Source organism: Phoxinus phoxinus, assembly GCF_949152265.1.
Source record: "Phoxinus phoxinus genome assembly, chromosome: 3".
NCBI classification, from domain to species: Eukaryota; Metazoa; Chordata; class Actinopteri; order Cypriniformes; family Leuciscidae; genus Phoxinus; species Phoxinus phoxinus.
Window position 1 is genome coordinate 1,025,756 of NC_136878.1, and position 25,000 is coordinate 1,050,755.

General features: G+C 39.4%; 1 protein-coding gene across 4 annotated transcripts in view; it reads left to right on the forward strand.

The window, feature by feature from the left end:
- mcc (MCC regulator of WNT signaling pathway) overlaps positions 1–25,000 on the forward strand; it is a 107,724-nt gene that overhangs the window by 22,930 nt on the left and 59,794 nt on the right. Inside the window, exon 1 of one of the 4 annotated variants that reach the window (XM_079606941.1) lies at positions 419–745. The exons of 2 other annotated variants lie outside the window; for them this stretch is intronic. In XM_079606941.1, the coding sequence (XP_079463067.1) occupies positions 710–745 (36 nt within the window). In that variant the 5' untranslated portion in view covers positions 419–709. Of the gene's footprint in view, positions 1–418; positions 746–17,931; positions 17,994–25,000 lie in introns of those variants that run through there. One more of the 4 variants, XM_079606940.1, reaches the window with a different exon arrangement.

The following is a 25,000-nucleotide window of genomic DNA, read 5'->3' on the forward strand; positions in this document are numbered from 1 at the left end:
GTGTCTGTGTGTGTGTCTGTGTGTGTGTCTGTGTGTGTGTCTGTGTGTGTGTCTGTCTGTGTGTCTCTGTATGTGTGTGTCTCTGTATGTGTGTGTGTATGTCTGGGTGTGTGTGTATGTACGTAGAAAATCCTTTGGCTTTTATCCCAAACAACTGGAAAAATAATAGAAATTAGTTGGTCATAAAGTTGGCTTTTAAAAAGCATAAAAGAGTAGAAGTGACTATCTAGGAGCAGAGTGACTGATCATATTCCAGCGGAGGGGAATCTGACGGGCTGGAACGGACACACACACACACACACTCACACACACACGTGTAAAACACTCCTCATGCGGCCCCATGCAGCTGTGAGGCCCAGAGGCTCTCTCTCTCTCTCTCTCTCTCTCTCGCTCTCCCTCCCCTCGCCCGCCCTCCCTCGCTCTCTCTCCGTGTGTGTGTGTGTGTATCAGAGCGCTGCAGATCTGCTGTCGGGAGTCTCCTGCTGGCTAGGGGAATGTGTGGATCGCCACAACGGTTCTCAGTGTGGATTTAACCGTGTCTCTCGTGTGGATTACCGTCGGGATTGCGTTGGGAATAGCATCGGGATTGTGCTGGTGAAATCAAGGATGTGTGTGTGTGTCACAGAAGCAGGAGGAACGTGTTTCTCGTCAGCCTCGGGTGACCGTCTCCCGCTGGAATACCGGGATTAGATCCGAGAGTTTCAGGATCATGAACTCCGGAGTGTCTGTGATCGAGGGAAACGAGGTGAGACTCATTTGATGAAGGTCTGACTGCGGCGTGCGGCTTTACAGCGGTGTGTGTGTCGTCTGACCGACACACACACACACACACACACACACACTTCTGATGTTGTTAAACTTGTTTGAGATCTTCATTTCAGTATTTTAGCTTCTCTCTCATGTTAAATTCAGGATTAGATCATGTTTGATCGCCCTTTAATAATTAGGAAACTAAAAATAAAGTGGATGTAAAGTGCAAAATGTATTAATACACATTTTTACAGTTAGCTTAAATTTTCTAAAGTCAAAAGCTCTTGTCTCTTTAAATTATAGAATAATTAGAAATTTGAAGCATCTCGCGCCATGAGCACCACATTTTAAAGAATTTATTTATTTATTGGTTCCATGTTTTTTAATACACATTTTTATATTCAGTAAAGTTCTCAGCCTCAGTTCTAAATCCTTTCATTGGATAGACCCATTATATATATATATTTATTTATATATTTATATTTATAAATAAAATCTAGGGATGCACCGATATTAACATTTTGGCCGATACCGATAACCGATAATTCTTTATATTTGAAAGTCGATAACCGATATATCGGCCGATAAATCTAAATCCAAATTTGTATGTCATTTTTGAGAGCCTGATTACAAAAACAAAAGTCTCTTCATTAAAACCCATGTCCCAAACACACAATTATGATGTTCTCATGATAATGTTATGTTGCCGATATGACAGATTTGCACTGAACTGTATTTTCCTTTTTTGAAGAGATTTCAATCATATTTTAAGCAATTCATAATCATGATGTTGAACAAATTAAATTAATTAAAATGAAATTTTCATATCGGGCTGAATAAGGATTTTGTTAGAGATGCACGATATATCGGCCACCATATCGGCTACATAACATTATCATGAGAACATTATAATTGTGTGTTTGGGACATGGGTTTTAATGGCGAGACTTTTTTTTCCATTTTTTTTTCATTTGGATTTAGAATTATCGGCCAATCGGTTATCGGCTTACAAGTATAAAGAGTTATTGGCTTACAAATATAAAGAATTATCGGTTATCGGTATCGACCAAATTTTTTTTTTATATTGGTGCATCCCTAGTTAATGCACATCTTGGCGTTTCCATTCAGCGTTTTTTTTATTTTATGCAATATCCCAAAATGCACATAGCCGCTGCCACCTTGAGTTAAAGCAAACGGAAAATACATCTTCCACCATATTCCTATAATGACTTGTCGTGTGTTTTAAGAGCTGCCGTCGTTTGAGTGTCAGGGATATTCAGTCAAACCAACATTTATTCATAAACCTTTAACATTCCTCACATCATCAGTTTATTCACTATAGTTTATAAAATGGTAATAAAATATGAGCAGAACTCAGTTGATATCTGACGGTTTTGTCCATCCTTCTGTTAGACTGTCACACACACACACACACACACACACACACACACACACACACACACACACACACACACACACACACACACACACACACACAGGTTTTGTCCGTCCTTCTGTTAGACTGTCACGCACACACACACACACACACACACACACATGAATTATGTTGAATATCTGTCAGCTGGTAAATTTAACTACACAATTAGATAATACCAGTTTAGCTCAACCAGTGACCAAGCAATGCTTCAGTGTGTTCAGTGTGTGTGTAAAAAGAGCATTAGCAATTACAGACAAAACACTGAAGAACACATGACCAGCTCAAAGTGGCCCGATCAGTTCTGCTCCCAAATTTGTATAAATTTTACTGGTAGTCACTGTATGAAGAATATTTGGTTGTAATATCTCACAGTTTACTTTATTTTGCTCTCCTCACTTACAGAAATGAACTACAGTGTCCTGATCACACTAGTGAAAAAATATTTTAAAATATATTTGGTGTCTGAATAATTTTTGTTTTGACTGTAATTGAATCCCAACACCAAAAGCCACACTTAACAGGGGACATCTTTGATTTGCACCAGCTAGCGTAACATTTTAATTGTCCAAACACGTGTTTATCCGAGATGTGCCGCTCCGAACAGCTGCCGCTTGTCAAGGAACGCAGTTTTTATGGCGGAGGGAATGAAGGCTCGTGTTTAAGGATGTTCACAGATGTGTCCCGCTCGCAGTGATCCTGAAGTGAGGAGTATAAGAGCACTTAAACAGCGTCTCAGGGGTTTACCTGCTAAATGAGTGTTTACTGCATGGCATCAGAAATAATTGTGAACTCTCCCTCAGTTTGTACGAATGTCTTTAACAGTCTCGCGTTCAGAATTTGGAGGATCTTGCTGTTTGATATTCTTAACCCTCTGGTGCTCATCGTGCGACGGTCAAAAATGACCGAATTAATTTTTTTAATTTCAGTGAAATGATTGTACTATATTTTAGTTCGATAATGTTTTTAATTAAATATTTTGTATTTATAGGGGATAGTATGGTACTAAATTATATTTATGCTGTATTTATAATCCATTTATTCACTTTTTGAGCATAGACCTGAAAATAAATGTCCAAATGAAACTCTGGTAAATCTTAAATGCTTTCGAGCGACAGACTGAAGTTTGATTTCTTTTCAAACACGACACTTGCAGATTATTGCTGAAGAGTGTTTTGCTGCGCAGGAATTCCTCTGTTCGGAGACGGGAGACAGACTTTGTTTCGGCAGACGGCCAGAAATAAGAGCATTGTTTTATAAGCACAGGTCTATTTTTATCGGTGTATTTCCTCTTGACTCTGATGTAGTGTGTGTTCAGGTCTCTCTGTAGTGTGTTCAGGTCTCTCTGTAGTGTGTGTTCAGGTCTCTGTAGTGTGTGTTCAGGTCTCTGTAGTGTGTGTTCAGGTCTCTGTAGTGTGTGTTCAGGTCTCTGTAGTGTGTGTTCAGGTCTCTGTAGTGTGTGTTCAGGTCTCTCTGTAGTGTGTTCAGGTCTCTCTGTAGTGTGTGTTCAGGTCTCTGTAGTGTGTGTTCAGGTCTCTGTAGTGTGTGTTCAGGTCTCTGTAGTGTGTGTTCAGGTCTCTGTAGTGTGTGTTCAGGTCTCTGTAGTGTGTGTTCAGGTCTCTCTGTAGTGTGTGTTCAGGTCTCTGTAGTGTGTGTTCAGGTCTCTCTGTAGTGTGTGTTCAGGTCTCTGTAGTGTGTGTTCAGGTCTCTGTAGTGTGTGTTCAGGTCTCTGTAGTGTGTGTTCAGGTCTCTGTAGTGTGTGTTCAGGTCTCTGTAGTGTGTGTTCAGGTCTCTGTAGTGTGTGTTCAGGTCTCTGTAGTGTGTGTTCAGGTCTCTCTGTAGTGTGTGTTCAGGTCTCTGTAGTGTGTGTTCAGGTCTCTGTAGTGTGTGTTCAGGTCTCTGTAGTGTGTGTTCAGGTCTCTGTAGTGTGTGTTCAGGTCTCTGTAGTGTGTGTTCAGGTCTCTGTAGTGTGTGTTCAGGTCTCTGTAGTGTGTGTTCAGATCTCTGTAGTGTGTGTTCAGATCTCTGTAGAGTGTGTTCAGGTCTCTGTAGTGTGTGTTCAGGTCTCTGTAGTGTGTGTTCAGGTCTCTGTAGTGTGTGTTCAGGTCTCTGTAGTGTGTGTTCAGGTCTCTGTAGTGTGTGTTCAGGTCTCTCTGTAGTGTGTGTTCAGGTCTCTGTAGTGTGTGTTCAGGTCTCTCTGTAGTGTGTGTTCAGATCTCTGTAGAGTGTGTTCAGGTCTCTGTAGTGTGTGTTCAGGTCTCTGTAGTGTGTGTTCAGGTCTCTGTAGTGTGTGTTCAGGTCTCTGTAGTGTGTGTTCAGGTCTCTGTAGTGTGTGTTCAGGTCTCTGTAGAGTGTGTTCAGGTCTCTCTGTAGTGTGTGTTCAGGTCTCTGTAGTGTGTGTTCAGGTCTCTGTAGTGTGTGTTCAGGTCTCTGTAGTGTGTGTTCAGGTCTCTCTGTAGTGTGTGTTCAGATCTCTGTAGAGTGTGTTCAGGTCTCTGTAGTGTGTGTTCAGGTCTCTGTAGTGTGTGTTCAGGTCTCTGTAGTGTGTGTTCAGGTCTCTGTAGTGTGTGTTCAGGTCTCTGTAGTGTGTGTTCAGGTCTCTGTAGTGTGTGTTCAGGTCTCTGTAGTGTGTGTTCAGGTCTCTGTAGTGTGTGTTCAGGTCTCTCTGTAGTGTGTGTTCAGGTCTCTGTAGTGTGTGTTCAGGTCTCTCTGTAGTGTGTGTTCAGGTCTCTGTAGTGTGTGTTCAGGTCTCTCTGTAGTGTGTGTTCAGGTCTCTGTAGTGTGTGTTCAGGTCTCTGTAGTGTGTGTTCAGGTCTCTCTGTAGTGTGTGTTCAGGTCTCTGTAGTGTGTGTTCAGGTCTCTGTAGTGTGTGTTCAGGTCTCTGTAGTGTGTGTTCAGGTCTCTGTAGTGTGTGTTCAGGTCTCTGTAGTGTGTGTTCAGGTCTCTGTAGTGTGTGTTCAGGTCTCTGTAGTGTGTGTTCAGGTCTCTGTAGTGTGTGTTCAGGTCTCTGTAGTGTGTGTTCAGATCTCTGTAGAGTGTGTTCAGGTCTCTGTAGTGTGTGTTCAGGTCTCTGTAGAGTGTGTTCAGGTCTCTGTAGTGTGTGTTCAGGTCTCTGTAGTGTGTGTTCAGGTCTCTGTAGAGTGTGTTCAGGTCTCTGTAGTGTGTGTTCAGGTCTCTGTAGTGTGTGTTCAGGTCTCTGTAGAGTGTGTTCAGGTCTCTGTAGTGTGTGTTCAGGTCTCTGTAGTGTGTGTTCAGGTCTCTGTAGAGTGTGTTCAGGTCTCTGTAGTGTGTGTTCAGGTCTCTGTAGTGTGTGTTCAGGTCTCTCTGTAGTGTGTGTTCAGGTCTCTGTAGTGTGTGTTCAGGTCTCTGTAGTGTGTGTTCAGGTCTCTGTAGTGTGTGTTCAGGTCTCTCTGTAGTGTGTGTTCAGGTCTCTGTAGTGTGTGTTCAGGTCTCTCTGTAGTGTGTGTTCAGGTCTCTGTAGTGTGTGTTCAGGTCTCTGTAGTGTGTGTTCAGGTCTCTCTGTAGTGTGTGTTCAGGTCTCTCTGTAGTGTGTGTTCAGGTCTCTGTAGTGTGTGTTCAGGTCTCTCTGTAGTGTGTGTTCAGGTCTCTGTAGTGTGTGTTCAGGTCTCTCTGTAGTGTGTGTTCAGGTCTCTGTAGTGTGTGTTCAGGTCTCTGTAGTGTGTGTTCAGGTCTCTGTAGTGTGTGTTCAGGTCTCTGTAGTGTGTGTTCAGGTCTCTGTAGTATGTGTTCAGGTCTCTGTAGTGTGTGTTCAGGTCTCTGTAGCGTGTGTTCAGGTCTCTGTAGTGTGTGTTCAGGTCTCTGTAGTGTGTGTTCAGGTCTCTCTGTAGAGTGTGTTCAGGTCTCTGTAGTGTGTGTTCAGGTCTCTCTGTAGTGTGTGTTCAGGTCTCCCTGTAGTGTGTGTTCAGGTCTCTCTGTAGAGTGTGTTCAGGTCTCTGTAGTGTGTGTTCAGGTCTCTCTGTAGTGTGTGTTCAGGTCTCTCTGTAGTGTGTGTTCAGGTCTCTCTGTAGTGTGTGTTCAGGTCTCTGTAGTGTGTGTTCAGGTCTCTGTAGTGTGTTCAGGTCTCTCTGTAGTGTGTGTTCAGGTCTCTCTGTAGTGTGTGTTCAGGTCTCTCTGTAGTGTGTGTTCAGGTCTCTCTGTAGTGTGTGTTCAGGTCTCTGTAGTGTGTGTTCAGGTCTCTGTAGTGTGTGTTCAGGTCTCTCTGTAGTGTGTGTTCAGGTCTCTGTAGTGTGTGTTCAGGTCTCTGTAGTGTGTGTTCAGGTCTCTCTGTAGTGTGTGTTCAGGTCTCTGTAGTGTGTGTTCAGGTCTCTCTGTAGTGTGTGTTCAGGTCTCTGTAGTGTGTGTTCAGGTCTCTGTAGAGTGTGTTCAGGTCTCTGTAGTGTGTGTTCAGGTCTCTCTGTAGTGTGTGTTCAGGTCTCTCTGTAGTGTGTGTTCAGGTCTCTCTGTAGTGTGTGTTCAGGTCTCTGTAGTGTGTGTTCAGGTCTCTGTAGTGTGTGTTCAGGTCTCTCTGTAGTGTGTGTTCAGGTCTCTGTAGTGTGTGTTCAGGTCTCTCTGTAGTGTGTGTTCAGGTCTCTCTGTAGTGTGTGTTCAGGTCTCTGTAGTGTGTGTTCAGGTCTCTCTGTAGTGTGTGTTCAGGTCTCTGTAGTGTGTGTTCAGGTCTCTGTAGTGTGTGTTCAGGTCTCTCTGTAGTGTGTGTTCAGGTCTCTGTAGTGTGTGTTCAGGTCTCTGTAGTGTGTGTTCAGGTCTCTAGTGTGTGTTCAGGTCTCTGTAGTGTGTGTTCAGGTCTCTCTGTAGTGTGTGTTCAGGTCTCTGTAGTGTGTGTTCAGGTCTCTGTAGTGTGTGTTCAGGTCTCTGTAGTGTTTGTTCAGGTCTCTGTAGTGTGTGTTCAGGTCTCTGTAGTGTGTGTTCAGGTCTCTGTAGTGTGTGTTCAGGTCTCTGTAGTGTGTGTTCAGGTCTCTGTAGTGTGTGTTCAGGTCTCTGTAGAGTGTGTTCAGGTCTCTCTGTAGTGTGTGTTCAGGTCTCTGTAGTGTGTGTTCAGGTCTCTGTAGTGTGTGTTCAGGTCTCTGTAGAGTGTGTTCAGGTCTCTCTGTAGTGTGTGTTCAGGTCTCTGTAGTGTGTGTTCAGGTCTCTCTGTAGTGTGTGTTCAGGTCTCTGTAGTGTGTGTTCAGGTCTCTGTAGTGTGTGTTCAGGTCTCTGTAGTGTGTGTGTGTTCAGGTCTCTGTAGTGTGTGTTCAGGTCTCTGTAGTGTGTGTTCAGGTCTCTGTAGTGTGTGTTCAGGTCTCTGTAGTGTGTGTTCAGGTCTCTGTAGTGTGTGTGTGTTCAGGTCTCTGTAGTGTGTGTTCAGGTCTCTCTGTAGTGTGTGTTCAGGTCTCTGTAGTGTGTGTTCAGGTCTCTGTAGTGTGTGTTCAGGTCTCTGTAGTGTGTGTTCAGGTCTCTGTAGAGTGTGTTCAGGTCTCTCTGTAGTGTGTGTTCAGGTCTCTGTAGTGTGTGTTCAGGTCTCTGTAGTGTGTGTTCAGGTCTCTGTAGAGTGTGTTCAGGTCTCTCTGTAGTGTGTGTTCAGGTCTCTGTAGTGTGTGTTCAGGTCTCTCTGTAGTGTGTGTTCAGGTCTCTGTAGTGTGTGTTCAGGTCTCTGTAGTGTGTGTTCAGGTCTCTGTAGTGTGTGTGTGTTCAGGTCTCTGTAGTGTGTGTTCAGGTCTCTGTAGTGTGTGTTCAGGTCTCTGTAGTGTGTGTTCAGGTCTCTGTAGTGTGTGTTCAGGTCTCTGTAGTGTGTGTGTGTTCAGGTCTCTGTAGTGTGTGTTCAGGTCTCTCTGTAGTGTGTGTTCAGGTCTCTGTAGTGTGTGTTCAGGTCTCTGTAGTGTGTGTTCAGGTCTCTGTAGTGTGTGTTCAGGTCTCTGTAGTGTGTGTTCAGGTCTCTGTAGTGTGTGTTCAGGTCTCTCTGTAGTGTGTGTTCAGGTCTCTGTAGTGTGTGTTCAGGTCTCTGTAGTGTGTGTTCAGGTCTCTGTAGTGTGTGTTCAGGTCTCTGTAGTGTGTGTTCAGGTCTCTGTAGTGTGTGTTCAGGTCTCTGTAGTGTGTGTTCAGGTCTCTCTGTAGTGTGTGTTCAGGTCTCTGTAGTGTGTGTTCAGGTCTCTGTAGTGTGTGTTCAGGTCTCTGTAGTGTGTGTTCAGGTCTCTCTGTAGTGTGTGTTCAGGTCTCTGTAGTGTGTGTTCAGGTCTCTGTAGTGTGTGTTCAGGTCTCTCTGTAGTGTGTGTTCAGATCTCTGTAGAGTGTGTTCAGGTCTCTGTAGTGTGTGTTCAGGTCTCTGTAGTGTGTGTTCAGGTCTCTCTGTAGTGTGTGTTCAGGTCTCTGTAGTGTGTGTTCAGGTCTCTGTAGTGTGTGTTCAGGTCTCTGTAGTGTGTGTTCAGGTCTCTGTAGTGTGTGTTCAGGTCTCTGTAGTGTGTGTTCAGGTCTCTGTAGTGTGTGTTCAGGTCTCTGTAGAGTGTGTTCAGGTCTCTCTGTAGTGTGTGTTCAGGTCTCTGTAGTGTGTGTTCAGGTCTCTGTAGTGTGTGTTCAGGTCTCTGTAGTGTGTGTTCAGGTCTCTCTGTAGTGTGTGTTCAGATCTCTGTAGAGTGTGTTCAGGTCTCTGTAGTGTGTGTTCAGGTCTCTGTAGTGTGTGTTCAGGTCTCTGTAGTGTGTGTTCAGGTCTCTGTAGTGTGTGTTCAGGTCTCTGTAGTGTGTGTTCAGGTCTCTGTAGTGTGTGTTCAGGTCTCTGTAGTGTGTGTTCAGGTCTCTGTAGTGTGTGTTCAGGTCTCTCTGTAGTGTGTGTTCAGGTCTCTGTAGTGTGTGTTCAGGTCTCTCTGTAGTGTGTGTTCAGGTCTCTGTAGTGTGTGTTCAGGTCTCTCTGTAGTGTGTGTTCAGGTCTCTGTAGTGTGTGTTCAGGTCTCTGTAGTGTGTGTTCAGGTCTCTCTGTAGTGTGTGTTCAGGTCTCTGTAGTGTGTGTTCAGGTCTCTGTAGTGTGTGTTCAGGTCTCTGTAGTGTGTGTTCAGGTCTCTGTAGTGTGTGTTCAGGTCTCTGTAGTGTGTGTTCAGGTCTCTGTAGTGTGTGTTCAGGTCTCTGTAGTGTGTGTTCAGGTCTCTGTAGTGTGTGTTCAGGTCTCTGTAGTGTGTGTTCAGATCTCTGTAGAGTGTGTTCAGGTCTCTGTAGTGTGTGTTCAGGTCTCTGTAGAGTGTGTTCAGGTCTCTGTAGTGTGTGTTCAGGTCTCTGTAGTGTGTGTTCAGGTCTCTGTAGAGTGTGTTCAGGTCTCTGTAGTGTGTGTTCAGGTCTCTGTAGTGTGTGTTCAGGTCTCTGTAGAGTGTGTTCAGGTCTCTGTAGTGTGTGTTCAGGTCTCTGTAGTGTGTGTTCAGGTCTCTGTAGAGTGTGTTCAGGTCTCTGTAGTGTGTGTTCAGGTCTCTGTAGTGTGTGTTCAGGTCTCTCTGTAGTGTGTGTTCAGGTCTCTGTAGTGTGTGTTCAGGTCTCTGTAGTGTGTGTTCAGGTCTCTGTAGTGTGTGTTCAGGTCTCTGTAGTGTGTGTTCAGGTCTCTGTAGTGTGTGTTCAGGTCTCTCTGTAGTGTGTGTTCAGGTCTCTCTGTAGTGTGTGTTCAGGTCTCTGTAGTGTGTGTTCAGGTCTCTGTAGTGTGTGTTCAGGTCTCTCTGTAGTGTGTGTTCAGGTCTCTGTAGTGTGTGTTCAGGTCTCTCTGTAGTGTGTGTTCAGGTCTCTGTAGTGTGTGTTCAGGTCTCTGTAGTGTGTGTTCAGGTCTCTGTAGTGTGTGTTCAGGTCTCTGTAGTGTGTGTTCAGGTCTCTGTAGTGTGTGTTCAGGTCTCTCTGTAGTGTGTGTTCAGGTCTCTCTAGTGTGTGTTCAGGTCTCTGTAGTGTGTGTTCGGACTGATGTCAGTAGATGTAAAGCATCAGGATCTGTCGGATCTTCTCGGAGTCGCGGGTTCTGGTCACTAATGTCTTCAGATTTAGCGGGTTTGTAAACCTCTCGCTCTGATCGATGTGAAGGGAGGAGTGTGTGTGTGTGTGTGTGTGTGTGTGTGTGTGAGAGAGAGCTTGTGTTGTGTGTGACGGCCAAGACTGTGATTTATGACGAACTCACTCGAGAGGAAAACACTTCCACAATGAGCCAGTGTGGATTATATGACACCAGCTTTTATCCTCCACACATTTACAGCGAGCTTTACGAACCCCGCGGGGTTACACTGAATACACAGCGCTTTGTTATTGCACAGCCGCTCATTAGTTAATAACCTTAATGAACTGATGTGTGAAATCAATCAAGGAGGGTTTATGCATTTTGAAACTTCCTGCCACTGTTTAATTCTGAAACCAAATAATTCATGTGTAGTCAAAGTCATGACTAATGCTCTTATGATGAATCATGGTGATATGTGAGGGTGTTTTGAGATTATCGACTGACAGCTGTGCTTATTTAGCCTTCATATATTGATGTCAGTGACACATTTTAGTGTCATTTTTTATATTTTAATAATTGTGTCTGTGGGAGAGACTGAGGCCTCTGAGCGAGTGTGTACAGAGATAATTCACCTTTCACAGATCATTAAGCTGGAAATGTGTGTGTGTGTGCGTGCGTGTGTGTGTGTGTGTGTGTGTGTGTGTGTACCTTCACCCTTCCGTAAAAAAAAACACAGTATTAAACACCGGCTCATAAAACACCCTTTATTTCTGTTCAGAAAGAGCTCCAAAAATGATATCTCGAAGTTTTCTAGGATTTTGTTGATAATGATAATTAAACAATATTTTGCTTGCTATGTTGATATTTCAAAATAGAAATGCTATTTTCAAAAGAAATTATCCTTTAAATATGAAATTAAAACGAGTGAGTCAACTTGAGTCATTCATTTAAGCAGCTGATTTATTTTGGAGTCAAGTGACGTTATGAACGAGTCACTGAATCAATCACTCACCTGATTCCTTCAAAACACCTTTGCATTAATTCAGTAACGAACACATCTGTGTGAAGATGCACGACAGTGTTCACAACAGTGTAATAGTTCAGCTTAGACGTAAAATGACGTAAATGTCATATTTTGGACACTTTTGAAGTCAAACCTAGTGTGATATGCAAATGAGATGCAAATAAGATTTAAAGGGAGAACATTTTCATGCAAATTACTTAAATTTGAGTGTTTTAAACTTACTAAACTCAATTTATCACTTTTTTATTTTATTTATGTGTGCGATACGTATTGTCAGGATAATATCGGAATTGCCCCTGTATGAGTTTTGTTTTTTAGATTTATATCATATGATATAATCAAGTTGAGTTTATTTGAATAGCGTTTTATACTGGGGATGCTCGATATATCGGCTACAATGTCAATATCGGCCGATATCGGTTCATTTTTAATCTTGGCATTATCGGCCCGATAAGAACATGTGTCCGATATATTAAAGCCGATAAATAATGTATTATTTCCTTCAGCTGAGACTCTTCAGATGCGCACTGTTCAACATGATGATTATGAATAACTTGAAATATGATTGGAATCACTTCAAAAAAGGAAAATACAGTTCAGTGCAAATCTGTCATATCGGCTTCATAACATTATCATGAGAACATCATAATTGTGTGTTTGGGACATGGGTTTTACTGAAGAGACTTTAGTTTTTTAATCAGGCTCTTAAAAATTATATAAAAATTTGGATTTAGATTTATCGGCCGATATATCGGTTATCGGCTTTCAAATATAAAGAATTATCGTATCAGCCAAAATGTTCATATCGGTGCATCTCTATTTTATACAATGTGATTGTATCAAAACAGTTTTACAATGACAAACGTTCATAATTGTGACCCTGGACCACTAACCCAGTCACATGGGTCAATTTTTTTTAATTGAGATGTATACATAATCTGAAAGCTGAATAAATAATCTCTCCACTGATGTGTGGTTTGTTAGGATAGGACAATATTTGGTCGAGACACAACTATTGTAAATCTGGAATCTGAGGGAGCAAAAAAATGTAAACATTGAGAAAATCTCCTTTAAAGTTGTGCATTTATGTTCACGATTGTGCTGCATTCACTCACACAAATACATGTTTTATATATTTACGGTAGGACATTTACTAAATATCTTCATGGAACATGATCTTAATATCCTCATGATTTTTGGCATAAAAGAAAAATGGATAATTTTGACCCATACGATGTATAGTTGCTATTGCCACAGATATACCCGTGCGGCTCCAGACTGGTGTTAGTGGTCCAGGGTCACATTTAAGTAAACAAATTAAATTTTCACTGTAAAGCAGCTCTAAAAAGACAATAGTGTCATTATTCAGATGAATTTATTTCAGATTGTGTTCTCATCCATTAAGTTCTTTTTGACACAAAATTGTGTGTTTTTGCCAGTGTTGGGGAGTAGTTAACTACAAGTAGCGACGCTACTAACTTAACTACATTTTTCAGTAGCTTGGCAGTAGCTCAGTTGCTTTTTAAACAGTGTAGCTTTTCCAGTAGCTAACTACTTTTTGCAGCAAGTAGCGGTGTAGCGCGAGCAAAAGCTACATTGCGTTTTGTCGAGCCTGCGCGAATCTGCGCGATGTCAGGAGTTCTTTTAGAGTTGTGACGTTCGCGAACAAACCGATTCTTTTGAACGGCTCATAAACATGAACGATGGGAGCCGAGTCGCGGCTGGAGGGGAGCCGTTCTTTCTGTTGTTCTTTTTTTCCTATGCGTGTTTCACACAGATGCACACAAATGAGCTCCTCCGCGAGACAGAACAGTTATAGGGGGAGGGGCGCACCCAGCGCAGGGGTGTTGTGTGATGATAGTTGTGTTCCATTTTATTTATTCTAATTTTATCTACAGTATATTTAAAACTTTAAATATTTTTTGTTTTCTATCAAAATGTTCTTGTGTGATAACAATGTTCTTGTGTGGAAGTGTTTTAGTAAAAGCTGTTTTGCACAGAAATTCATTGCAGCCGGCTTTGTTTTTGATATTTATTTGTGAGTAGGCCTAGGTATGAATAACATTTTGGTAAATCCAAAATAGTGATGTCACTGTCTAAGCAGAGGGATGTTGTGCGACCCTATATGGCCACACATGACAAATGAGGTAAAAATCAATATTTCAGAATAATTCAAACTCAGATATTGGTGTGTGATATCTGAGTTTTAATTATTTGACTACAAATCCCACCTCATCATTCCTCCCAGTGATTATTTCCAGGCTAAACTGAGATGTCCCCAAGCTGGCTTCTTAAAACTGACTACTGTTAAATATTTAAAAAGAGCCAAAAACAGATCGCCAAGATGAGATCCGGATCCCCTCAAAGAGCCATTTTTTGCCATTACCGCCACCTCGCATCTTGCGGCTAACGGTTCACTGACGTACAGAAGTGGGTTGACACACCCATATTATCCATGATGGAGCAAGACGTGGCGGCAGATTTGAAGGATGGAGAAACAACTAATGTTAATTACCCATGGCCTTATTTGTCCAAGTTCATATTTGTTGCAATTTTGCACTTTTGACAAACAGTCTGATATATTTGAGTGTAGTGTGTAATAAAACAATATTCTTTGAAATCATAATTGTATTGCATTGTTTTAAACACTAAATATTTTACTTAAAACATTCCTCAGACACTTATTCAGTTATTTATAATATACGTTGTTCAAAAAAATCAAAAGTAGTTTCAATGTAGCTAGCTACTTTTTGATAGTAACTTGTAGTGTAGCTAACTACTTTTCCAAAAGGGTAGCTTGACTGTAGTTTAACTACTTTAACTTACGAGTAGCTTGTAGCTTGTCAAACTACAGTTTCAGAGTAGCTTCCCCAACACTGGTTTTTGCTCTATTTCTCCTGTGTTTTGATCCGGAGTCTTCCTTCAGAAGATGTGTAATAGCCTCCCTTACTGTATAACAGTGAACACATGAATCAATCAGCATCTTGAAGGAATCGGGTGAATCATTGATTCAGTGAATCGTTTACAAAGAATGAATCAGCTGTTAGAACGAATTGGGTGAGTCATTGATTCAGTGAATCGTTTACAAAGAATGAATCCGCCGTTAGAACAAATCGGGTGAGTCATTGATTCAGTGAATCGTTTACAAAGAATGAATCCGCCGTTAGAACAAATCGGGTGAGTCATTGATTCAGTGAATCGTTTACAAAGAATGAATCCGCCGTTAGAACGAATCGGGTGAGTCATTGATTGAGTGAATCGTTTACAAAGAATGAATCGGCATTGACTCACTTATTAAGCTGCCCCCTTCTGGCCACTTTAGTTTCATATTAAAAGTATAATTTCTTCATTTTCAAAATTTCCCAGAAAATATATATTTTTTGTCAATATAATGCACCCTTATTGTAAATTCATTTTTTGTCGTCACGTCAATTGTTTTCTGTGTGATCTGCGCTGTTTTGAGTATTTTTATGTTATTTTGATTCATATTCCTCAGTGACGTGATCTGGCTTGATCAGTGTTCTGAAGCTCGCTGCGGTTTGTAAGCGAGATCGCTGGTGTTATCTCAGTGATGTGTGTGTGTGTGTGTGTGTGTGAGAGGATAGTCAGTGGTCAGGCATGTGATCCTCCAGCTCCTGAACTCTTATATTCGTGTGTGTGTTCGTGTGGACGTCTGAGGAGTGAAGCTGGTGTTCAGTGTGTCTGAGATGCTTCAGTTTTATGTGCGTCTGATGTGTTGAAGTGTCCAGCTGTTAATGAGCTTTATTTATGAACACAGACTTTGTGTTTCTCATTAACGGAAAAGGCTTTGGCATTCCTGCTTTGATTAAAAACATGCTTTAGACGCAGATCTACATGACAGGGCTCCGTAGTCTCGGATACATTTGGGCTGAAATGACTTGAATCTCTGGATCTCGCTCTCGTATTGTTTGTACAAAGCAAGGCTAATTGGATTCAGAGATGCAGATGCTCTTGCTAATGAACAGAGGAGTGTGTGTGTGTGCGTGCGTGTGTGTGTGAGTGAGAGTGTGAGTGAGAGTGTGAGTGAGTGTGTGTGTGTGTGTGTGTGTGTGTGTGTGTGAGTGAGAGTGTGTGTGTGTGCGTGCGTGTGTGTGTGTGTGTTTGACCTTGAGCCGATCTGGTCTCCAGTTGGGTGGAGATCCTTTTCCTGATGGGAATTTCACAGCGTTCACATCCTGACGACATTCCCGATGGGAAACAACTAATAGTTAGAATAGTTTGCGATGGGAAAGAGAGGCGGTGACTAGCAAGTACAATCTGGCTATTTATTAATTATATACAGTGCATGTTAGGGATGTCAATTTACATCAAATCCGTTGTTTAAATTAACGACCAATAAGTGGGGATTTAATGATGTTACTCGACAACCGCTTGCTTAACCAACACAAAATAGCTTTACTGTGAATAAGGGAATATGACTGTCACTTAAAGTCCCCCTGTGGTGTAAATCCAGCTTTTAATGTAGTTTATGTGTGTATGTGGTGTTATTAATCTGCTTTAACACACACCATGTGTAAGTTCATAAGTGGACAGCATTGCTGAGTATTTTCTGCTTAAAACTGCAGTGAACCAAAGACAGTCTCAAAAACACGGTTTGAAATCGCTGGTGTTTCTGACGTCACACACTACCTTGACCAATCAGATCAACGTGTGATCGTCCACCAGTGGATCTCTGAGTGAGTGAGTGAGTGGAGGCGGGGCTCATTTGCATATTCATAGAACCACAATTTTGAGTTGATCTGTTCAGGGAATAGTTTTATTGCTATCGATTTATATTATAACTGTGGCATGTTGTAGATATAGTTCATTAATGTGTAGGCTGCTATTTTTCATAAGAAATGGTGTAGATAAAAAAAAGTCATCAGTGGCTCAAGTCAGTAATGAGGAGCCATCAATGGTCTCACCTGTGATTATATTCTTATTGTAACGAATGCTAAAATTCAACAATTACAATAATTATACTTTTTCATCATAGGGAGTTCCAGTTCAAAATATCCATCTTTTATCTGTGCAATAGCCTCCAAACACTATGCAAATTTCATACATAAATATAGTGCATCTATACACTTCTCCATCTATGGTTTTAAAAAATATAAAAAATGTGACCCTGAACCCCAAACGATGTTTTTTTTTTATAGCTTCGGATCTCAAAAAAATTCAATTTATTGATAATTATTATTATTTTTTAAATAATTTTGTATTTATTTAAAAAAATTGACCGGGTCTTTTAATCTATCCTTCGGAATCAATCATGTATTAAAGACGATTAAAATGTGTTGTGAAGTGACACAGTTTATAATGTTATATTATGTTTGGCCTCAATAAATGATTTTGCAATATGACTAAAATGCCTGGTGTGGTTATAATGCACAACAAAGCAAATCTTTCACATAAAAACTCAATTTTAATATATGAGAGATAGGCTACTCATTTTGTATTGAATGCTATTTATTCCATATATATTCTAGATTATATGAAACATTATTATTTGAATGTAAAGACAACAAACACTTAATGTATAAGAACACACTGGGCTAAGCCCCCAATGTATCAAGACCCTAGCAACGCCCTGCTCACGAGCGAGTGTGCACTGTTGCTGGTGTTCTCTGTGATGTCCAGCGTGTCGACCTCGGGTCACGACCTCTGACCTCTGGCTCCGCGTGAGTGTCTGAGATGTTGAACACCAGCGACACACTGGACAATAAACTCATTACCTGCCATTTTATCTCTAAACAATTCACATTTTTGCAATGCCTTGTGGGAAAGTTTGCATGTCTGAACGAACGTGAATCGCACACTTTATAGCGCACCTCTGTCCCGATGCCGTGTGTGTTCTTCAGCTTGAGTTTCTCAGGAAAACTCGTCCTTAATGTACAAATACTTTCTGACGAAGTCCCAGTTTTACTAGTTATAGACGATATATCAACTTTTAATAACGTTGACTTGGACGAGTAACTGAAGTTGAACCTGTACGATTTTTTTTTTTGTAAGTTCTGCTCATCAAAGCTGCATTTATTTGATCAAAAATACAGTAAAAATGTGAAATACTATTATGATGTAAATCATCAGTTCTCTATGTGAATATACAGTAAAGTGTAATTTATTCCTGTGAGTTTTCAGCATCATTACTCCAGTCTTCAGTGTCACATGATCCTCCAGAAATCAGGATAATATGATGATCTGATGCTCGAGACACATTTATGATTATTATCAGTGTTGAACACAGGTCATATTTGTGTGGAATTCTTTTATGAGTAGAAAGTTCAAAAGAACAGCATTTATTTTGTAACATTACACTTTTGATCAATTTAATGCATCCTCACACACACACACACACACACACACACACACAGACACACAGACACGCATGCACACACACACACTCTCTCTCTCTCTCTCCCTCTCTCTCTCTCACACACACACGCACACACACACACACACACACACAGACACGCATGCACACACACACACACTCTCTCTCTCTCTCTCTCTCTCTCTCCCTCTCTCTCTCTCTCTCTCTCTCTCTCTATCACACGCACACACACACACTCTCTCTCTCTCTCTCTCTCTCTATCACACACACACACACACACACTCTCTCTCTCTCTCTATCACACACACACACACACACGCAAAGACGATCCCTCCCTATCCTGACAGGAAGGAAAGCCCAGCGTAAACATCTAAAGGAAGCGTCTGTAGTTCACTATAAAACACACACACACACACACACTTCATTTCTGCCATGCAAACCGAGGCTCACAGCAGATGTTGATCAGACCTCACGAGAGACGCGTCATATCAGAGACACAACCAGAGGTGAGCGTTCAGGAGAGGTGTGTGTGTGTGTGTGTGTGTGTGTGTGTGTGTGTGTGTGTGTGTGTGTCTGTGTGTGTGTGTGTGAGTGTGTTTGAGTGGGTGGGTGGCAGAAATGATTCCCAGGCATCTCTGACATGCTGACAGGCAGCAGGGTAAATCGTGTGTGTGTGTGTGTGTTCATGATCCGCTAGCAGCTGCTCGACTTCTGACTGTTTCCTGACAGACATTTCAAAGTGCCTGTTTTTATTATATAACCACTTGTTAGTCATTCCCAAATTGAATGTCTTACGTAATATCTCATATTGGCAGGGTGTGTGTGTGTGTGTGTGTGTGTGTGTGTGTGTGTGTGTGTGTGTGTTTTATAGTCTTTATTGATGTTTAAGTCAGTCTATCTATATCCATATCATCTACACAACCATTTAAAAGTTTGGGGTCATTGGCACTTTATTTCTAATGCAAGTGTCGAAAATTTCAAGAAGCCACTAATAGAGGACATGAGAAGTGTGTGTGTGTGTGTGTGTGTGTGTGTGTGTGTGTGTGTGTGTGTGTGTGTGTGTGTGTGTGTGTGTGTGTGTGTGTGTGTGTGTCCTGCATTTATCTACGGTAACTGAAGTTCACTGAAGTGATGGTGGAAATGAAACGGCATTATAAAAAAGTGCATTGTTCGTGTGTGTGTGTGTGTGTGTGTGTGTGTGTGTGTGTGTGTGGGCGTGATTTAAAGGTTATCAGTGTTTGTAAAGCGCTGAGTGAGATATTGAGTCTCTGCTTTCACAGCATTAATGATCCGCCTCAGACTTAATGACATGAAACCGAACCTAATGAATTAGAAGCCAGTAAGCGCGCGTCCGTCAGCGCTGAGGACTGAGGACGGAGGACGGGTTTGGTTCTGGCTCTCTGCATTACTCCGGTCGGGACAGAACCCGAGCTTCACGTTGTCAGGGTTTCCTTTGCTCTTCTGTGCTCACTAAAATATAACTCAGCGGCTTTAAGCATCTCGATAGTATGGAAGCTTGTTTCTGCCACAGAGTGAAAAATAAAAAAGGTAATTGTGACTAGAAACTGACTAGAATCTCGCAATTATGACTTTATCTCGCAATTATGACTTTATATCTCGCAATTATGACTTTATATCTCGCAATTATTACTTTATCTCGCAATTATGACTTTATATCTCGCAATTATTACTTTATATCTCGCAATTATGACTTTATATCTCGCAATTATGACTTTATATCTCGCAATTATGACTTTATCTCGCAATTATGACTTTATCTCGCAATTATGACTTTATATCTCGCAATTATGACTTTATCTCGCAATTATGACTTTATATCTCGCAATTATGACTTTATATCTCGCAATTATGACTTTATCTCGCAATTATGACTTTATCTCGCAATTATGACTTTATATCTCGCAATTATGACTTTATCTCGCAATTATGACTTTATATCTCGCAATTATGACTTTATATCTCGCAATTATGACTTTATCTCGCAATTATGACTTTATCTCGCAATTCTGACTTTATATCTCACAATTCTGACTTTATAACTCACAATTCTGACTTTATATCTCGCAATTCTGACTTTATATCTCGCAATTCTGACTTTATATCTCACAATTCTGACTTTATATCTCGCAATTCTGACTTTATATCTCGCAATTCTGACTTAATATCTCGCAATTCTGACTTTATATCTCACAATTCTGACTTAATATCTCACAATTCTGACTTAATATCTCGCAATTCTGACTTTATATCTCACAATTCTGACTTTATAACTCACAATTCTGACTTTATATCTCGCAATTCTGACTTTATATCTCGCAATTCTGACTTTATATCTCGCAATTCTGACTTTATATCTCACAATTCTGACTTAATATCTCGCAATTCTGACTTTATATCTCGTAATTCTGACTTTATAACTCACAATTATGACTATATCTCACAATTCTGACTTTATATCTCGCAATTCTGACTTTATATCTCACAATTCTGACTTTATATCTCACAATTCTGACTTTATAACTCACAATTCTGACTTTATATCTCGCAATTCTGACTTTATATCTCGCAATTCTGACTTTATATCTCACAATTCTGACTTTATATCTCACAATTATGACTTTATATCTCGCAATTCTGACTTTATATCTCGCAATTCTGACTTTATATCTCGCAATTCTGACTTTATATCTCACAATTCTGACTTTATAACTCACAATTCTGACTTTATATCTCGCAATTCTGACTTTATATCTCACAATTCTGACTTTATATCTCACAATTCTGACTTTATATCTCGCAATTCTGACTTTATATCTCGCAATTCTGACTTTATATCTCGCAATTCTGACTTTATATCTCGCAATTCTGACTTTATATCTCACAATTCTGACTTTATATCTCGCAATTCTGACTTTATATCTCACAATTCTGACTTTATATCTCGCAATTCTGACTTTATATCTCGCAATTCTGACTTTATATCTCACAATTCTGACTTTATATCTCACAATTCTGACTTTATATCTCGCAATTCTGACTTTATATCTCACAATTCTGACTTTATATCTCACAATTCTGACTTTATATCTCGCAATTCTGACTTTATATCTCGCAATTCTGACTTTATATCTCGCAATTCTGACTTTATATCTCACAATTCTGACTTTATATCTCACAATTCTGACTTTATATCTCGCAATTCTGACTTTATATCTCACAATTCTGACTTTATAACTCACAATTCTGACTTTATATCTCGTAATTCTGACTTTATATCTCACAATTCTGACTTTATATCTCACAATTCTGACTTTATATCTCGCAATTCTGACTTTATATCTCGCAATTCTGACTTTATATCTCGCAATTCTGACTTTATATCTCGCAATTCTGACTTTATATCTCGCAATTCTGACTTTATATCTCACAATTATGACTTTATATCTTGCAATTATGACTTTATATCTCGCAATTATGACTTTATATCTCGCAATTATGACTTTATATCTCGCAATTCTGACTTTATATCTCACAATTCTGACTTTATAACTCACAATTCTGACTTTATATCTCGCAATTCTGACTTTATATCTCACAATTATGACTTTATATCTCGCAATTATGACTTTATATCTCGCAATTATGACTTTATATCTCGCAATTATGACTTTATATCTCGCAATTCTGACTTTATATCTCACAATTCTGACTTTATATCTCACAATTCTGACTTTATATCTCGCAATTCTGACTTTATAACTCACAATTCTGACTTTATATCTCGCAATTCTGACTTTATATCTCGCAATTATGACTATATCTCACAATTATGACTTTATATCTCGCAATTCTGACTTTATATCTCGCAATTCTGATTTTATATCTCACAATTCTGACTTTATATCTCGCAATTCTGACTATATCTCACAATTCTGACTTTATATCTCGCAATTCTGACTTAATATCTCGCAATTCTGACTTTATATCTCACAATTCTGACTTAATATCTCGCAATTCTGACTTTATATCTCACAATTCTGACTTTATAACTCACAATTCTGACTTTATATCTCGCAATTCTGACTTTATATCTCGCAATTCTGACTTTATATCTCACAATTCTGACTTAATATCTCGCAATTCTGACTTTATATCTCGCAATTCTGACTTTATAGCTCACAATTATGACTTTATAACTCACAATTCTGATATTATATTTAGCAATTCTGACTTTATATCTCACAATTCTGACTTTATATCTCACAATTCTGACTTTATATCTCACAATTCTGACTTTATAACTCACAATTCTGACTTTATATCTCGCAATTCTGACTTTATATCTCGCAATTCTGACTTTATATCTCACAATTCTGACTTTATATCTCGCAATTCTGACTTTATATCTCGCAATTCTGACTTAATATCTCGCAATTCTGACTTTATATCTCACAATTCTGACTTAATATCTCACAATTCTGACTTAATATCTCGCAATTCTGACTTTATATCTCACAATTCTGACTTTATAACTCACAATTCTGACTTTATATCTCGCAATTCTGACTTTATATCTCGCAATTCTGACTTTATATCTCGCAATTCTGACTTTATATCTCACAATTCTGACTTAATATCTCGCAATTCTGACTTTATATCTCGCAATTCTGACTTTATAACTCACAATTATGACTATATCTCACAATTCTGACTTTATATCTCGCAATTCTGACTTTATATCTCACAATTCTGACTTTATATCTCACAATTCTGACTTTATAACTCACAATTCTGACTTTATATCTCGCAATTCTGACTTTATATCTCGCAATTCTGACTTTATATCTCACAATTCTGACTTTATATCTCACAATTCTGACTTTATATCTCGCAATTCTGACTTTATATCTCGCAATTCTGACTTTATATCTCGCAATTCTGACTTTATATCTCACAATTCTGACTTTATAACTCACAATTCTGACTTTATATCTCGCAATTCTGACTTTATATCTCACAATTCTGACTATATCTCACAATTCTGACTTTATATCTCGCAATTCTGACTTTATATCTCGCAATTCTGACTTTATATCTCACAATTCTGACTTTATATCTCACAATTCTGACTTTATATCTCGCAATTCTGACTTTATATCTCGCAATTCTGACTATATCTCACAATTCTGACTTTATATCTCGCAATTCTGACTTTATATCTCGCAATTCTGACTTTATATCTCGCAATTCTGACTTTATATCTCACAATTCTGACTTTATATCTCGCAATTCTGACTTTATATCTCACAATTCTGACTTTATATCTCGCAATTCTGACTTTATATCTCGCAATTCTGACTTTATATCTCGCAATTCTGACTTTATATCTCGCAATTCTGACTTTATATCTCGCAATTCTGACTTTATATCTCACAATTCTGACTTTATATCTCGCAATTCTGACTTTATATCTCACAATTCTGACTTTATATCTCGCAATTCTGACTTTATATCTCACAATTCTGACTTTATATCTCGCAATTCTGACTTTATATCTCGCAATTCTGACTTTATATCTCACAATTATGACTTTATATCTTGCAATTATGACTTTATATCTCGCAATTATGACTTTATATCTCGCAATTATGACTTTATATCTCGCAATTCTGACTTTATATCTCACAATTCTGACTTTATAACTCACAATTCTGACTTTATATCTCGCAATTCTGACTTTATATCTCACAATTATGACTTTATATCTCGCAATTATGACTTTATATCTCGCAATTATGACTTTATATCTCGCAATTATGACTTTATATCTCGCAATTATGACTTTATATCTCACAATTCTGACTTTATATCTCACAATTCTGACTTTATATCTCGCAATTCTGACTTTATAACTCACAATTCTGACTTTATATCTCGCAATTCTGACTTTATATCTCGCAATTCTGACTATATCTCACAATTATGACTTTATATCTCGCAATTCTGACTTTATATCTCGCAATTCTGATTTTATATCTCACAATTCTGACTTTATATCTCGCAATTCTGACTATATCTCACAATTCTGACTTTATATCTCGCAATTCTGACTTTATATCTCACAATTCTGACTTTATATCTCACAATTCTGACTTTATATCTCGCAATTCTGACTATATCTCACAATTCTGACTTTATATCTCACAATTCTGACTTTATATCTCACAATTCTGACTTTATATCTCACAATTCTGACTTTATATCTCACAATTCTGACTTTATATCTCGCAATTCTGACTATATCTCACAATTCTGACTATATCTCACAATTCTGACTTTATATCTCACAATTCTGACTTTATATCTCGCAATTCTGACTATATCTCACAATTCTGACTATATCTCACAATTCTGACTTTATATCTCACAATTCTGACTTTATATCTCACAATTCTGACTTTATATCTCACAATTCTGACTTTATATCTCGCAATTCTGACTATATCTCGCAATTCTGACTATATCTCACAATTCTGACTTTATATCTCACAATTCTGACTTTATATCTCACAATTCTGACTTTATATCTCCCAATTCTGACTTTATATCTCCCAATTCTGACTTTATATCTCACAATTCTGACTTTATATCTCCCAATTCTGACTTTATATCTCACAATTCTGACTTTATATCTCGCAATTCTGACTATATCTCACAATTCTGACTTTATATCTCGCAATTCTGACTTTATATCTCACAATTCTGACTTTATATCTCACAATTCTGACTTTATATCTCACAATTCTGACTATATCTCACAATTCTGACTTTATATCTCACAATTCTGACTTTATATCTCACAATTCTGACTTTATATCTCACAATTCTGACTTTATATCTCCCAATTCTGACTTTATATCTCACAATTCTGACTTTATATCTCCCAATTCTGACTTTATATCTCACAATTCTGACTTTATATCTCGCAATTCTGACTATATCTCACAATTCTGACTTTATATCTCGCAATTCTGACTTTATATCTCACAATTCTGACTTTATATCTCACAATTCTGACTTTATATCTCGCAATTCTGACTTTATATCTCACAATTCTGACTTTATATCTCACTTGCAATTTTGAGATAAAAAGTCACAATTATCTCAAATGTTTTATTCTGTGGCGGAAACGAGCTTCCATACAATCGAGTGTGTTCTGTAAGTAAAAACATTGATTTAGTCTGACTGTGTCTGGTTGGATCCACTGAAGGTTCAGTGATAACGATGTGTGTCACATGACCCCAGTGATTTCCATTAACGAGGAGACGCTGCACTCGATGCTTTTAACCTCATCACGACCCCTAGAGAGATGACACTGACTTACGGTCAGATCTGACCGCGCACGAGCGTCTCGTCATTAGCAGATTACACACACACACACACACACACACACACACACACACACACTCTCACATACATCAGATATGACCAT